The sequence below is a fragment of the Rhinopithecus roxellana genome, chromosome 15 (assembly GCF_007565055.1).
Source record: "Rhinopithecus roxellana isolate Shanxi Qingling chromosome 15, ASM756505v1, whole genome shotgun sequence".
Lineage (NCBI taxonomy): Eukaryota > Metazoa > Chordata > Mammalia > Primates > Cercopithecidae > Rhinopithecus > Rhinopithecus roxellana.
The window spans coordinates 42,147,116-42,165,501 of record NC_044563.1 but is presented as its reverse complement, the minus strand read 5'-3'; the positions used below and the strand labels follow the sequence as shown (position 1 = coordinate 42,165,501).

Here is an 18,386-nt window from a genome sequence, read left to right as displayed (position 1 = left end):
AAGAAGCCTTCCTTCACTTCATACGTTCAGCCAATAATTAAAGGGTTATAAAGGGACTTTTGATGTAATCCAATTAATTTTTTCCACATTTAAGTAATGAGAATGTCTTCGTAAGAAGGAGGAATATTGATTATATTTTATTCATAGTATTTTTAAAGATACAATTTACTGCAATGAGATGCACAAATCCCAAATGCACATTTATTGATTTTTGACAAATGCCTACATCTGGATGATCTGCACCCCATCAATGTACAGAATATTACTTTTACTTCAGAAAATTCCCTTATGCTTCTTCTTAATCAGCTCTACACACACCAGATATCTTTCTTTGACATTTTTGCCACCATAAGTTAGTTTTGCCCATTCTAATTTTTCATTTTTTTGTTTAGTCTGTGTTTTCCTTTGTTGAAAAGAGATTCTTAATTTTGATATTGTCAAATTATTTTCATTATGTTTTTGCACTTTGGGCTTTCTTTATTAATATTCTCCTTGTTTATTATTTACAGTGATATAACTGCATCACTTATGTATCACCAAAAATTAACAATAATTTTTTATTTAAAATAGTATTAATATTACCAGATTGAAGCTAAACAGAAATTACCAAATAATATATGATAGCAGAAAGTATAATGAATCAATTTAATTTAAAATAGCTAAAAAATATAAATTATACTTTTAAAATCTTAAATGAATGTGATCTCTTGAAGAAGTTGAAGTGTGAAGTGTGAAATTGAAGAACACTAAAATGTATTGAGCAGTGAAAATATTATGTATAAAAAAACAGGTTGACCAGGTGTGGAGGCAGGTGGATCACCTGAGGTCAGGAGTTTGAGATCAGCCTGGCCAACATGGTGAAACCCCATCTCTATGAAAAATACAAAAAAAAAAAAAATTAACCAGATGCGTTGGCACACACCTGTAGTCCCAGCTACGCCAGGAGAATGGCGTGAACCCGGGAGGCGGAGCTTGCAGTGAGCCGAGATCGCGCCACTGAATTCCAGCCTGGGCGACAGAGGGAGACTCCATCTCAGAAAAACAGAACAAAACAAAAAACAATTAAACTGTTTACGTTTCTGGATGAGAAAACATCATGTTATAAGGAGAAGATTACACCTAAATTAGTTTGTAGGTTTACTACATACCCAATTAAAATCTTCCAAATAATTTTTGGACTTTGACATTACTATTAATCATAAGAAAGAGTTATAAAGATCATTGTCTCTTATTTCCTTCAAATAGACTTAAAATCTTCCAGATCAATGGCTAAATAGAAAGAGCACACATGTTGTATGGGTTTGCTGTTTATGTTCAAATATCAGATGAGTTTGCTGATCGGTGTTCCTCACTGGATCATCTGTAACCCAGCCAGTGGAGTGTTAATTCAAAACTATGTGTGTCCGTATGTGTGTTTAAAACATTTCACCGGCTGGGCACGGTGGCTCACACCTGCAATCCCAGCGCTCTGGGGGCAGAGGCGGGCAGGATCATGAGGTCAGTAGATCGAGATCATTCTGGCTAACACGGTGAAACCCTGTCTCTACTAAAAATACAAAAAAGTTAGCGAGGCGTGGTGGCGGGATACTGTAGTCCCAGCTACTCGGGAGGGTGAGGCAGGAGAATGGCGTGAACTCGGGAGGTGGAGCTTGCAGTGGGCCGAGATCGCAACTCCTGACCTCAGGTGATCCGCCTGCCTCCGCATCAGGCCCACCTGTTATTTTATACATAATCTTTTCACTGCTCAATACATTTCAGTGTTCTTCAGTTTCACACTTCACACTTCAACTTTTTCAATAGATAACATTAATTTAAGATTTTTAAAGTACATTTCATATTTTTTAGCTATTTTAAATTATTATTTAAATGTATGGACTTCAGCCTGGGCGACAGAGCTAGACTCCGTCTCAAAAAATAAATAAATAAATAAAAAATAAAAAAAAATCACGCTTTCACGATCAGTAATCTTTGAATTTACATCTGAATCCCGTGAAATAGGAAATATGGGACTCTGCTTTATGATGTTTAAAATTAGCAATTTGCAGTGTTGATAAAATATAGGCTATTCTAGTGGTTCTCAAGCTTTAGTGTCTGTCACAATAATCTGGATGGCTTGTAAACACAGATTCTGCTTTCCACTTCGTAAGTTTAATGGGGTGGAGCCTTAGAGTTTGTGCTTGTAACAAGTGTGATATTGTTTCTGACGGTTCAAGGACCATCTTTGAGAATCACTGGTTTTGCCTCCCAATTCTATCTCTATAAATAAGAGTTGGGGAGATGGAAGCTTAAGGAAACAAAGAAAATTCCAGGCTAAGAGGTGCAAGATTCTATTTATTCACAGTCATAGAACAATGGATGGTACAGTGTAAATTGTACAAGAAGGTCTTTGTCTAAAAACAAAGCTCTTTGCTATCTCACAGTGACAACTTGCATTTGAGAAGTGCTGAGAGGGAATATCTGTCACACTTGTTTTCATTTTCAAAGTTTACTCTCATTTTTAAGCTAATATCTTTTTCAGTTTTCTCTCCCTCACAATTTGTTTTGTGAGAATTGCTGATATATCAAAGGACAGCCATATTTAGAGACATTTAAAGGTATAGTCTCCTCAAAGTTATATTAAGGGTAAATTTCATGTAGGATACTTACACTAAAAAAATTATTTTGCTTAAATCAAATTGGTTAATGACTTTGTAGCCACAGTTAAAATAGAATAAGAGTGTGTTCCAGAGAGGGCTAACAATGATAAATCAGAAATATAGTGTTATGATTAATAGTGCATTAATATTACATTGGTCTTAGGAAGAAATACAAGAGCTAAATGTAATCCTTTTACAGAGGCAAAGATTCAAATGTCAGTTTCCCAATTAGATTCACATTTTATTTAATATTACACCCACTTAAGCTCCAGTTGACCATTTGTATACTCTATTTAAATGCTTTTTTTATACTACTTATCACCTTTTAATATAATGTATGCTTTGCTTAGTTATTAAATTTAATGCTCATTATCATATTATCCCATCCACGTTACAGGAAATCCCCAACTTAAGATGGCTACTTAAAATTTTTTGACTTTATGATGGTGCAATAGCCATACTCATTCAATCCACTTCTCAACTTACCATGAGGTTGTGTCTGGATAAACCCATTATAAATTGAAAATATCCTAAGTCAAAAATACACTTTAGACGTATAATTATTTTCAACTTAGGTGAGTTTAATAAGACTTAATCCCATTGTGACTGAAGGAGGACCTGCTGTGTCAGTTCCTTCAAGGGCAAAGATTTGTTGCATTACATAAGGCGCTACCTAACACATAATACATCTTCACCAATTTGTCAAATGAATCCTAGAAACAGCTTGGAGACGATTCTATTTTAATATCTCATATATATTTGTTGTGTACATGCTATGAAAAATGTGGTCAAAAAGGGAAACAATAGCCAAAATAAAATGATAGGATTTTGGAAATCATCTGGGACAGGGTTTTCAAACTGGGCTGTGTAAAGACTTTCGAAAGGCAAGCATGACAAGGTTTTAAAGAGATCAGTTTCCAGATCATTAATTACCCTGTGTACTTTTTCACGGTATTGAAAGCTAGCCTGTCATGTGGTCCTGCTCCCTATTTACAAGCATTTTCACCTTATTTTACAAATGAAAAACATCTCCCACCCATTCTAAGTCAATATGAAGCATTTCTCTGTGTTGTAAAAATCTCTGGGGCTCCAAAAAAAAGAGACAATTAGAAATATTGTTTTCAATGTTGAGATAATGAATGATTCTAATAGCTGGGTAACAAATTCTTAGCAATTCAAAGTTTACAATTGAGCAAAATTAAAAGTAAACCCAATTGAGTTTCCAGCTAATATCATTAAAATACACTTGTATGAAAGATCAATTTGTGATTTCAAGTTATTTGATTATAACTTGAAAGAAGTTTAAATAAGTTAGTGACAATTCCATAACACATCTTTCATTCCTATCCAAGTTTTCTCAGAACTTACTATAAAAACAAGAAATATAAATTGAACTGTTGTTGCTGATCCATCTCATTCTAGCAATAATTTGTTCACCTACTGAACAAATGTGTTAAGATAATGCTTCACTGTCCCATTCATTGAATTAAGATATATTTCTAATCAAATATTAGGGTTATGCATTATTTCTAAGAATTGCAATGATGTTGTTAGATTTAATTTGATACTACTAGTAATTACAATTATAACTATCTTTTTTTTGAGACCAAGTCTTACTCCGTTGCCTAGGCTGGAGTGCAGTGGTATGATCTCAGCTAACTGCAACCTCCACCTCCCATGTTCAAGCAATTCTCGGGACTCAGCCCCCAAGTAGCTGGGATTACAGGCGCTTGCCACCATGCCCAGCTGATTTTTATGTTTTTAGTAGAGATGGGTTTTCACTATGTTGGCCAGGCTGGTCTTGAACTCCCAACCTCAAGTGATCTGCCTGCCCCAGTCTCCTAAAGTGCTGGAATTACAGACATGAGCCACCATGCCTGGCCTATAATTATAACTTACTCCTGAAGCTGTTTCTTAACACAATCTATCACAAAAATAAATATTTTTTTAAAAAAATTGACTTATATAGATATACTGATTCAAGGAAATTTGACAGTGATTAATAAAAGACTTTCAAGCATACTCATATTTAAGGTAATAGATTCTGGAATTAAATCTAGAATGCTAGTTGATAATTATGGCGTGTTCTCTTGGGATCAACATCTGTGAGAAGGAAAGCTGGATTAGGCAGAGGGAGAAGTCACTCTGCAATGCCAGCTCAAGGATAGCCCTGGCTAAGCCTATAAGGAGGTCTGGAATAGTTTCTCAGAATTATCCTATGTTAGACTGAGATGTCCAGGTCTCTATACCCTCACATCAATCAGTCACTGAATGTGTAGCATTCTAGGAAGGGACATGACCTTGAGCAAGGGGGCTGTCTACAGCTGAGGCAATCCTTGAAGGGGCTGACAGATGAAAGTTGTCTGCAGAGAGGCTTCCCTGAAGCTGGAGCAAAAAGTCCCTCATTGACCATGAACCTGGACAGCTCATCCTAGTGCCCAGTACAAATATATTTTACTTTACAGTAAAATTCTGTGGAGGAAGGTGGACAATATACAAGTTCAAAAAAAAAAAAAAAGAGATGACAAAATTTTGACTGTAAAGAAGAGCATGTTCATGTATTTTTTAAAATTGATGATGTTGAATAGCAAATAAATATAGTTTTTAAATTCCTTTGGATTGATATAAAAGTTATATACAATTTCATCTAAAAATGTTAATATTTATAGTAAGCTAGATATTGCATGCTTTGCAGCTACTTAATGGTATTATAAAACATTTAAAATTTTAGATGAAGGGGTACACTGCCAACATTAATTTAGGGAACAGGTGAGCAAAAAAAGCTTGGAAGGTCACTGATTTAATCTAGCAGGTCATTTAGCAAATGAGAATATTGAGACTCAAATATGAGCTAAGATTTGCACATCATCACATTAATGATTGAAATTAGACCTTCAAACCAGTGATGTTACCTGTCTATTTTTCTTTACTTGGTAGTTGTTAAGAAGCATTAAACTGCTCCCTGTGAACACACTCTGAAGAAAGGAAAGATCTCATTAAGGGCTTCTTAGCCTAGGGTATCTGGACCCCTTCACATTGCGTGCTGCAATGTGTTTATGTTTAATACTTTTCTGTGGGAGAGTGCTTCTGTAGCTTCAGCTTCATAGCCACTAAATGTGGGACAAATACAAACAGATATTACTTAATTTATATGCTCTAGCCCATCTAATTTCATTCTCAATTTAAATTCATTTTTCCCTTGAATCTCTTCTTTGGAGCTCATGCATTTCTGACCCTCTTGTGTGCTCTAACCTCTTCCCTCTTTCAAAAACGTCCAACAGTCCCCATGCAGAAAAACCTCCTTGTTTTACATCTGACTTACATGAAGTCATTCCTGATCTCAACAGGGCGATCTAGTGTATGTTAACTATGCACGAACTGAAGACTTCTTCAAATTGGAACGGGACATGAAAATCAATTGCTCTGGGAAAATTGTAATTGCCAGATATGGGAAAGTTTTCAGAGGAAATAAGGTAAAAAATCATCTTTTTTTTCTCTCCCTCATAGTGGGTTTTACATGTGTAGAATCATTTTCTTAAAACTTTATGAATACCATGATTTTCTTGTGTTCTGTGACGTGCCCATGTTACAGACAGGTGGGCATAAAGCTTACATTTACTAGGTTATATCCCAGGGTTAAATTTGATCATTGGAATTTGACCAGTGCAGATGGTTAGGGTGAACAGAACAAATTTTTCTGTGCTTACAGGTTATGCCTGTGGCCTATGAAGAAACATGCACTGGGTTTATTATTAAGTTTTAGTATTTCTGTTTTAAATATTTTCTACAAAAATATTTACTAAATTAAATTGTAGTATGAATTGTTATAAATAATGAGGGAAAACAGTTTACACATAGCAAATTTAAATATTACTCTCATTTTATTTGTTAATAAATATATTTTTCTTTTTAGTGGGAAATTAAATTTTAAAAAATTCCCTTTCGACTATAGAACAATAGGAATCTGGCCTGTGGGATCTACTTGCTTATTATACTTCTAAGCTAGAGGAAGGAAAAAGCAAATACTCACTACCCCTACTAAGAACATTACCAAATCTGACGCTCTGAGGATTTTTGGAGCTTATAGCAGCAAAAAGAAAAGAGAAATTCTCTCTGAGAGATCCTTTGTTGTAGGCCTAATGACAAAAGTTTGAAGATAACGTTCTACTACTCATTTAAGTGTAATATTGAAAACTGATATTACCGAATCTGAAACAACCAGTTTAAAATAAGGAAAGAAAGACACTGTGTTTTCTAGGTTAAAAATGCCCAGCTGGCAGGGGCCAAAGGAGTCATTCTCTACTCAGACCCTGCTGACTACTTTGCTCCTGGGGTGAAGTCCTATCCAGATGGTTGGAATCTTCCTGGAGGTGGTGTCCAGCGTGGAAATATCCTAAATCTGAATGGCGCAGGAGACCCTCTCACACCAGGTTACCCAGCAAATGGTGAGTGATCAATCCTTGAATATAACAGGAAACTTAACATTTGAAAGAGACTTTATTATAGAATTTCCTTTGGCACAATGGACTAAGCATGTCTTTTTTTATTCTCTTTGCATTTAAGAATGAAAGAATTTTGAACTCTAAAATGATTGGTTCAGGTCCCTTATCCCCTTATTTGGAAACTTGGGCCTGGTGGGTTTTCGAATTCAGACTTTTTCAGATATTTAAAAAACATTATGGTGTTACACATATACCATAACTTGCATAACAGTGACGTAGGGGCCTGGGACAGAATATGAGGAAAAAGCATATAAATATTTTTGCTGCAGAGTGTATGAATACTTACACTAAGTAGTAAGTGGGGGGTGGGGAATAAGGAATATAAACAGGCTTATGTCTGCTCAAGTCGAATTTTCCTTTCAAATGAGTTCAGCTCAGATCAGGTTTTGCTGTTAAATAAACTCCCCCCAGATTTACAGATTTCACAGTGTTTTTGGATTTCACAGTTGTGGGTAAGGGACAGGAGAGCAGAAGTTCTGTAAACTTGTTAAATGGCCAATTTAGGATATAGAGCCCAGGAAATGCATATTGCTTCATTGCTATAAGGTAACAGAGATAACTTTAAAAGAATGTTTCCTAAATGGCAGCATTTTACTTGCATTAACAACCCTAAAGCTAGGGGATGTTATTATGTCTTATTTGACAGGGGAGGAAAGTGAGACTAGAAGTCAGCCCAAGATCACCCCTCCTCTAAATGAGCAGTTGGATTCAAATTCAGACAGTCTGGCTCACAGAGTCCACATACTAGTCCTATGCTGAAAGGCTCCCCTGTAAAACATTAACAAAGGGAGCTAATTTATTTTGAATGTGCTCAACTATTTGATAATGTTTACAAAAATCTTTGATCATTAAGTTTGTGTGGTTTAAAGCTAACTAAATTTTTAAAACTTGTGTGAAATACTTTGCCAAGTTATCTGTGACATTTACGTCTTCATCTGGTTTTACTCTTAAATCATAGACTCCTGTAAAGGTTATATATGTTTTTTTTTTTTTTTTTTTTTTTTTTTTTTTTTTTTTTTTGGCTTTGTAAATCTTAGAACATTATATATTGTCAGAATTTTTTTTCTTTTTTAAAAAATGATACATATTACCCTATAGTAAAATTACACAAATATACCTGAACTTTATTTACTCCACCTTTTTATTTCCAAGTTTTAAAAAATGCAGCTTAACCTAAGCTTTATTAGTTATGCAAAGTCAAAATAATGAAAATAAAATGAGATTAACTGGAATGTTTCTGTTGATTTTCTTCAAATTTGAATGATGGTATTTTAGGGGGAAAATTATGTTATTTCTATGAGACCAATGTTTATTGAATTATTTTTTTGTGCCCTATACATTTTCATTTTCCTTCTAATTTTACTTTTTATTATGGCATAATTCTAACATATATGAAAGTAGAGACAGTTATCAACATGTTGTCAATCTTGTTTTATTTGTTTATCATTCCAATTTTTTGCTATTATTCTAGAGAATTTGAAAACAAATCCCACACAACATATCATTATGTCATTTTATGCATAAAAAGAATAAGGATTTGCAGTTACCTAAGTTTCTTTTTTTTTTTTTTTTTTTTTGAGGTGGAGTCTTGCTCTGTCACCCAGGCTGGAGTGCAGTGGCGGGATCTCAGCTCACTGCAAGCTCCGCCTCCCGGGTTCCCGCCATTCTCCTGCCTCAGCCTCCCAAGTAGCTGGGACTACAGGCGCCCGCCACCTCGCCTCGCCCGGCTAGTTTTTTGTATTTTTAGTAGAGACGGGGTTTCACTGTGTTCTCCAGGATGGTCTCGATCTCCTGACCTTGTGATCCACCCGTCTCGGCCTCCCAAAGTGCTGGGATTACAGGCTTGAGCCACCGCGCCCGGCCCTAAGTTTCTTATTAGATTGTTTTAAAAACATCAGAAAAAAAATGGAAAAACAGCTCTAACTTTTCTTAAATCTAAAGAAATGATAGAATGTGTGTGCTTATTTTGAGGTAGAGTTTACATGCAATGAAATACATAGATCTTAAGAGTTCAGTTCAATAAATTTTGCAAATTGCATGTGTTTATGTTACTAAAAATAGGATATAAGGGCATTTCCATCACTCTGGAAAGTTCTTTTGTACCCTTTCTGGTCAATTTTCTCTGTGTCCCCTAGAAGCAATCACTTTCTAATCTCTAGCATCGTGTATTAGTTTGCCTGGGTTTGAACTTCAAGTAAATGGAATCAAACAGTAGATTTTTTTTTAAAGCTTTGTTATTTCAGTGTAGTAATTTGAGATTTTCCATCACATTGTATGTATTAGTTTTTTTCTTTCGATGATTAAGTAGCATTCCATTGTGGGATTATACTATGGATTGTTTATTCATTCTTCTGTTAGAAACCTGGACTTTGTCTAATATTTGGCTAATATAAATGTGACTGTTATGAACAATTTTGTACACGTCTTCTTGTGGGCATGTGCTCATCCTTCTAGAGTAAATACCCAGGAGTGGAATTGCTGTGCCATAGTGTACATTTCTGCTTGACATTGCTTTTCAAAAGAGTTATCTTAAGTGATTGTGTAATTTTAGACTAGATTCACACAAGCAATGTATGGGGATTTCAGTTGCTCCACATTCTCGCTAATATTTGAACTGTTAATCTGTTTTACTTTAACAATTCTAGCAAATGTGACATTAGAATGTATTTAATGTGATTTACAGAGAACCATTTGAATGAAACTGAGTTTTTACTGGAAGTATGGCAATTTTTTTTTCTCAGAATATGCTTATAGGCGTGGAATTGCAGAGGCTGTTGGTCTTCCAAGTATTCCTGTTCATCCAATTGGATACTATGATGCACAGAAGCTCCTAGAGTAAGTTTATAAGAAACAATGGATGGCTGTTTGGGTAATTTTCATTATTGATAGTTTTCAAATGTTAGCCTTTTATCTCCATTTTTTAGTACTTAAATTTTCCAACATGGGTGCTGCTTATAATTTTATCACTATAAAATAGAGTAGTGCTTCTGTTCTGGAATTTAGTATATACATGAGTATCTAGTGTATGACAGCCATGAAAATGAGCCTTTCAGATATGTAACTGCAGGGAGCCTAATTGATCAATTGCTCCAGACGCTGTGCTTTGAAACCCCACTCTATTTGTGTCAAGACCATGCTTCCTGTAGTTCTTCTCAGGCAATGACTGAGTGTGGCAAGGATACTACTACAGGCCTGTTTCTGGAATGCACTGGACTCCTCTGATGCAAAAGTTTAACCCAGGGACTCCCTGATAGCCTGGCTCAAATAGATGCTGCACCCAACGCTCCTCTTTCTTTTCCTCCTCCCTTTTTCCTTTATTCAACATTAGACCTACCTTGCAGTCTAAGGGTTTTCTCAGGGTTCCCTAGCTCTCTCCTCATTTTCCACACATGCTTTTCCCTAGTAAATCTCTTGCTCATGTGTTCCTCTGACTAAGTCTGAGAGGACCCAGAATTATACACTATGAGAGCCGCTTCCATTTTGTTTATATCTCTAGTCTTCTTCTCCTTCTGCTTTCATTATCGAAACTTTCTGCTTTCATTATCAAAACTTTCCCAGATTTGTTCCGCTTAACCTGGCATTGGAACTGTTTCCTCTTTCCTGTGCTTCTTTCTCCCATTGCCATGCCCTTTTTTTTTTTTTTTTTTTTGAGACAGAGTCTCACTCTGTTGCCCAGGCTGGAATGCAGTGGTACAATCTTGACTCACTGCAACCTTCACCTCCTGGGTTCAAGCAATTCTCCTGTCTCAGCCTCCTGAGTAGCTGGGATTACAGGCGCCCACCACTATGCCCAACTGATTTTTGTATTTTTAGTAGAAATGGGGTTTCACCATGCAGGTCAGGCTCGTCTTGAACTCCTGATCTCTGGTGATCCGCCCGCCTCAGCCTCCCAAAGTGCTGGGATTACAGGCGTGAGTCACCGCGCCCAGCCACCATTATTCTTTAGAGGTGAGAGAACACTGGCTTTTCGAAAAAGTGAAATTGATAGATACCAAAGCATCTGGCCAGTTAGTCCCTTTTCTTCTTTGAGTTCAAGCATTTCTGAATCATTTTATTCCAATATGTATGAGGAAGCACTTTTTGACCTAGGACAAGGCACTCAGTTTCAGACGTGAGGAGCCGGACATCTGGGGAGTAGGACGCATCTGTTCAATTTAAGGGCAGATTGAGAAAGTACCCTGGTCTTTCTTCCTTGGGGCTATAAACTTTACTACATTGTTTAAGATTCAGGACACAGGCACAACTTTTGATAGCACCATAGACTGTACATTTGCCTAAAAATATGTATAAATAAAGACTAAATATTCATGATATTTAAAAGATAAAACTGATTTTAGCATTAGTTGTAATAGTGGAAAACTGTAGACAACACAGATCTTCAACAATTGATATGTACTCAAATAATACATTAATGACTATGATAGTAAATGAAGTGATTAAAAGATATTATATGTTGTACCAGAATAATTAATAATATAGAAAAATGCTTATGATATACTATTGAGTGAAGAAAAGCAAATTTCAAAACTATATATATAGAGAGAGTATTATCTCAGTTATATAAAAATTTAAAACATGGCGCTGGGCTCTGTGGCTCATGCTTGTAATCCCAGCACTTTGGGAGGCCGAGGCGAGTGGATCATGAGGTCAAGAGATGGAGACCATCCTGGCCAACATGGTGAACCCCGTCTGTACTAAAAATACAAAACTTAGCTGGGCATAGTGGTGATTGCCTGTAGTCCCAGCTACTCGGGAGGCTGGGGCAGGAGAATCACTTGAACCTGGGAGGCAGAGATTGCAGTGAGCCGAGATCGCACCACTGCACTCCAGCCTGGGCAACAGAGTGACACTCAGTCTCAAAAAAAAAAAAAAAAAAAAAGTAAAACATGAACCTGTATTATCTTTGTAATTAGAAAAAAAGGATGCATAATATCATGGAATTAGATGTGAGATTTATTTAAATGTTTACAATTTGGTCTGGTTCACTAGGTCAATATCAGCTGTGCTCTGATTGTATAATGGAATTACCTGATTGAAAAATTACAAATGTAATTCATCTGACATTACTGTGTCAGCCTCTGTGAGCCATTTTATAAATACAATCACCGTTAATAACATAACTTTCATGGAAAAGTGCATTTTACATTCAAAATTTCATAATTAAAAATAGGCATTTCTATTTATCCACTTTCTAAGCCATAATGAAATAGTCCATATAAGTGTAATTTAGTTTTTAAAAATTGTTTAAAGAACATATGGTTTGCTTATGAATTTCACTGTGAAAATTTACTCTCTTTGCACATGTACCTTGGGAGTGTGCCAAGCTACTCAACTCTCAGGTTCTCTCAAGTGGGTAGCAGTTTAGCATTGTGCATTAAATAGAAAAGACAGTGTCTTACAAATGGAATATATCATGAAATAAAAGTTTATTAATACACGTGTGAGAAAATAAGGAGAGATATAAAGTTATATAATGACCCAAGAATGCTGACAACTAAAATAAAAAATTGATGAAATGTGAGTGATGGTAAAAACTTTATGTTGACTTGAGTGGGAGAAAGGGGACACCATGTATGTTTTTTCCTATTTTTCTTTACATATATACCAAACACAGTGTGATTATGCAGTTTTAATTTGCCTTCTAGAGTAACTTCTAGGATGATAATTATAGTGCCAATAGTAACAGTAATAGCAGGTATCCTGGATGGAGTGCTAATTACGCTTTAGCACTTACTGTTGTGCTAAATGCTTTACATACATCTCCTTAATTAACGTATAAAACAACTATATGAGTTAGTATTGTGATACTCATTTTAACCAATGTTCAGAGAGTAAGTGAGAGAGCCAGGACCCAAATTCATGTCTGATGCAAAAGACACTTTGGTAAACACTATTTACTCTCTACTCAACTAAACAAGCATTTAGTAGCCACCTCTATTGATTATGGTGTTATCTCATTCTTATGCCTCTGCTCAGGAGACCTTTAATGGCTTCTCACAGCCCACTACTCAAGGAACATTTATAGAATGACTTTTATATTTCAGGCACTGCGGTAAAGGTAGGAATTAGGTAAAGACAGTAGTAATGTACTCTCCTGTATTCTTGATTTTAGTAATTACAGTCTTCCCTTTTTAACTTGGTCAGTCTAACTAATGGTTTGCTAATTTTGTTAATTTTTTTAAAAATTTATTATTATTATACTTTAAGTTCTAGGGTACATGTGCACAATGTGCAGGTTTGTTACATATGTATACATGTGCCATGTTGGTGTGCTGCACCCATTAACTCATCATTTACATTAGGTATATCTCCTAATTCTATCCCTCCCCACTACCACCTCCCCACAATAGGCCCCAGTGTGTGATGTTCCCCTTCCTGTGTCCAAGTGATCTCATTGTTCAATTCCCACCTATGAGTGAGAACATACGGTATTTGGTTTTCTGTTCTTGCGATAGTTTGCTGAGAATGATGGTTTCCAGCTGCATCCATGTCCCTACAAAGGACAGAAACTCATCCTTTTTTATGGCTGCATAGTATTCCATGGTGTATATGTGCCACATTTTCTTAATCCAGTCTGTCACTGATGGACATTTGGGTTGATTCAAAGTCTTTGCTATTGTGAATAGTGCCACAATAAACATACGTGTGCATGTGTCTTTATAGCAGCATGACATATAATCCTTTGGATATATCCCCAGTTATGGTATGGCTGAGTCAAATGGTATTTCTAGTTCTAGATCCTTGAGGAATCGCCCACTGTTTTGCACAATGGTTGAACTAGTTTACAGTCCCACCAACAGTGTAAAAGTGTTCCTATTTCTCCACATCCTCCCCAGCACCTGTTGTTTCCTGATTTTTTAATAATTGCCATTCTAACTGGTGTGAGATGGTATCTCATTGTAGTTTTGATTTGCATTTCTCTGATGGCAAGTGATGATGAGCATTTTTTCATGTGTCTGTTGGCTGCATAACTGTCTTCTTTTGAGAAGTGTCTGTTCATATCCTTTGCCCACTTTTTGATGGGGTTGTTTGTTTTTTTCTTGTAAATTTGATTGAGTTCTTTGTAGGTTCTGGATATTAGCCCTTTGTCAGATGAGTAGATTGCAAAAATTTTCTCCCATTCTGTAGGTTGGCTGTTCACTCTGATGGTAGTTTCTTTTGCTGTGCAGAAACTCTTTAGTTTAATTAGATCCCATTTGTCAATTTTGGCTTTTGTTGCCGTTGCTTTTGGTGTTTTAGACATGACGTCCTTGCCCATGCGTATGTCCTGAATACCTAGGTTTTCTTCTAGGGTTTTTATGGTTTTAGGTCTAACATTTAAGTCTCTAATCCATCTTTTTAAAGAATCACTCTTTGTTTCATTGATTTTCTCTATTCTCTATTTTATTATTTCTCTTTCAATCTTTGTAATTTCCTTTCTTATGCTTTCTGAGTTTAGTTTAGTTTTCTTTGTCCAGTTTCTTAAGGTGAAAGTTTAGCTTACTGATTTGCGATTGTTCTATATAGGTGTTTACATCTATGCATTTTCCTTTAAGCACTGCTTTTGCTGCATCTCATAAGTATTGGTACGTTGTGTCTTCATTTTCATTCATCTCAAAGCATTTTTAAATTGTATTTCAGAGAGTTCATCTTTGACCCATTGGTTATTTAGGAGTTAGTTGTTTAATTTCCATATATTTGTGAATTTCCTAAATTTACTTTTGTTATTGATTGCTAAATTCCTTTTATTGTGGTTGGATTAGTAAAAGAAGTATATGAGTAATAAAATGATTGTATAATTTCAACCTTTTAAATTTATCCAGACTCATTTTACAGCCATGATTTATTATGAAAAGTGTTCCATGTGCACTTGAGTTACACTATTTTTCAATTTCTTTCTCAAGGAAACTTAGCCATTTTATATCCCAGCCAGAATAGTCATCATGCCTTACACTTGCTCTATGCTTGCCCACCTCTGTGCCTGGAATGCTCTTCGCCCTCATTTTTCCATGCCCGGCCCTTATTCGTCCTTTAAAATCCAGATCAAGTGAAACCTTCTTTAGAAAGTAATTCCTGATCTCACAAGCTGAATCAAGCTTTCTTTTGTCCACAGTTTTTAAAACTTTACCTTTGATCTGTCATGTTCTGTTTTATATTATGATTGGTTTTATATGTATTTTCTTTTGAGTGATTTATAAACTCTTTGGTGGAAAGACTGAGTCTTGTATATATTTATATTTTTTAGTGAATAAAACACAGTGCCTTAAACATAGTAGACAACAAATCTTCTCCAAATGGTCAAATCAAAATTGATATACTACAAGATACAGAATTATAAACAATACTGTCTATACATTAATTACTGGGCATCTACAGTCTACCAAATATGTTCAGAGACATTTTGTGGTTTGAAATTTTTATATTCAACTTTTAAATATTTGTGGAATTTATTTTTTATTTATAAAGTGAGAAAAGGACCTAAAGAGATTTATACCTCAGTAACATTTTTCAACTGAAACTTCTATTCTCCATGTATGTGTATTTTTTTTTTGTTGGTATATTAGATTCTTATATCTAACTATTATTATGTTCTCTTCTAGTCATTTGTTTACCTGTCCTTGTGGAGACACTACAATCATGGCTTTATATTGTATTGTTTTATGGGAATATGGACTATTAATTTTTATTTTGAAAAGGAAATACATTTACAAAGTTCACAACTCAAAGGGATTTATAGTAAAGTTTTCCTCTCATCCATTTACACCCCCAAAGCAACTGATGTTATTAGTTTATAGTATATTAGCATAGCTCTCTGCTTCAGAGAGAGGTCCTGGAAAAAAGTATGCTGCTGGTCCACTGCAAAATGCAGAGGGTTTTATAGATGAGATGTGAAGAGGTGATGTCTGATGTATGTAAGTCATGGAAAAACCGGTTAGACCAGGTGTGCCATTTGCATAGGGTGTGAATTTCTGGTAGCCCCACCCTAATCTTTTATTATTCAGGTAAGTTTTCTGCCTGAGCTGCGCCATGTTGCTCATTTCTCTGTTACTGTGCATGTGGTAACAAAAACAGGGAAGATGGACCCTCCATGTGTACATGCCTGGCCCCCAGGTAATAGCCTTTTTTTTTTTTTTTTTTTGAGACAGAATTTTGCTCTTGTTGCCCAGGCTGGAGTGCAATGACATTATCTCGCCTCACCGCAGTCTCTGCCTCCCGGGTTCAAGTGATTCTCCTGCCTCAGCCTCCTGAGTAGCTGGGATTACAGGCGTGTGCCACCACCACGCCCAGCAATTTTTTTTTTTTTTTTTTTAGAGACGGGGTTTCTCCATGTTGGTCAGGCTGATCTCGAACTCCCGACCTCAGGTGATCCGCCCTCCAAAGTGCTGGGATTACAAGCGTGAACCACCGCACCTGATCGCAGGTAGCCCTTTTCTATTGGCACAGCTGCCGGCATTCCCCTGCACTTTCAGCTTGCTAATCTACGTTTGCAGCTACATTTTTCAGGCTGCTTTTTGTTAGAAAAAATAATAATAATTTCTTGGGCTGCTTTTCGTTAGAAGGGAAACTCTGCCAAGGACTCTGTTGCCCCCATTATCTGCTTAAATAATTTCTTTCTACCTCCTGTGTCAATATTTTATGTATAATTAAGTGTATGTATATTCTTTACTTGACTTTTGCAACTTTTCTGTATATTTAATACTCTGCTGTTTTGACTGTATTATGCTTTCTACCAATGTAAAATGCCTCTTCATGTTGCTTGATGCTTTATACGTGGCATTTTATTGTAAATAGTTTAAATAAATTTTATAATACATTACTTGAAATTATGTTTAATATCCAAACTCCTTAGTGAAAAAGGGAAAAGAGAGAGGGATTATTTACACGTTGATAGAGCATTTTAAAACGAGATATGAATTCTAATGAATTTTACATGAGAAAGTGATCTTATTGCTTGTTTTCTTATTGCATGTGTAGTAGATTCTAGGTTAAGTTGAGCTATGCACATTTCCTCAAACACATAGACAGGGAACAAGCACCTATGTACAGGCACAGAAGAAAACAGGACACAGCAGAAGCGTGCTCCACTGCACAGCCTGGAGTGCACAAGGGTGTGTGACCACAGAGAAAGCCATAAAGGACAGATTGAAATTCTCCACTTTCGATTTCAGAACTAAACATCTCAGTATAATATCAGATAATGACATTTATTTTTCCAGGCCATTATTTATGTGGAGCTCAGTTTAAGGTGTGGAATATTCATTTAACAGGAACAAAATGCCCGTGGTAGGCCCAAAGAAGTCTGTTTTTGCCTTACAGCTGAATTTTTATAAAAATGTAGTTACAATTAAGGTAGAGATTATTCAGTTTGAACAGTCTTTTAAGTTTGTCTGGAAACACATTTGTCTCTCAGTAGCTATTTAGTAAAAGTATATTGTTTTACATGCCCCAATCAAGAATGAGTTAATCCAACATCTTAATACAGTAAAGGCAGATATGTTGAAGTGAAACTACAAGAACCCCACCATTTCATAAACATTACCATGTTTTCTTTCTCAGTCACCTGCTGACAGATAACCAGGGACCATGACATACACTGAGTGGTGTGCCCGAATCTTTATTTCTGAATTTTAAAAAATAGCGTGAAGTTTTTAGGGGCTTCTGAAATGAAATCCTTTCAAAAGAAAGGATCTTCCTGTCTTCTTAGTAGATGTGTATGAAAGTACTTTGTAAAAAATAACTATATACCAGTGAGACAAATAACAATGGAAAATTTCAGAGAGTTAGACATCAAGCTCTTTCTTCAGCACATGTCTGGAAAGCACGTTTAGATTTACTGGTAACACAGATCAAATTCTTATCAATAATTTGAATCTTAATTATACCATTTACTAGTTGCATGACTTTGGGCATGTTATCTAATCTGTAAGCCTCCTGTGCCCCATCTGTGAAGTGGAGGAAGCAATTCCTCAGAATAGTGATAAGGTTTAAATGACATATTATATTCAAAGCACTTTGCACTCATTAAAGATGTTATGAGCAGCTTCTCAATAAAGTGAATCCATTAACATTTTAATGTGTTACTTCAGGGTTTTTTTTTTTTTTTGTGGCTAATCATGTTTTTTTTGTGTCCAACAGAAAAATGGGTGGCTCAGCACCACCAGATAGCAGCTGGAGAGGAAGTCTCAGAGTGCCCTACAATGTTGGACCTGGCTTTACTGGAAACTTTTCTACACAGTTAAGAGACTATTTTAATTTTAACTCTTTTAAG

General features: G+C 35.8%; 1 protein-coding gene across 5 annotated transcripts in view; it reads left to right on the top strand.

The window, feature by feature from the left end:
* Positions 1-18,386, top strand: part of FOLH1B (folate hydrolase 1B) — a 69,069-nt gene that overhangs the window by 19,051 nt on the left and 31,632 nt on the right. For 4 of the 5 annotated variants that reach the window (XM_010384318.2, XM_010384320.2, XM_010384321.2 and 1 more), the window contains 4 exons: positions 5,984-6,109; positions 6,895-7,081; positions 9,880-9,973; positions 18,254-18,352. In XM_010384318.2, coding sequence (XP_010382620.1) covers positions 5,984-6,109; positions 6,895-7,081; positions 9,880-9,973; positions 18,254-18,352 — 506 coding nt within the window. The remainder of the gene's footprint in view (positions 1-5,983; positions 6,110-6,894; positions 7,082-9,879; positions 9,974-18,253; positions 18,353-18,386) is intronic. The other variant, XM_010384322.2, reaches the window with a different exon arrangement.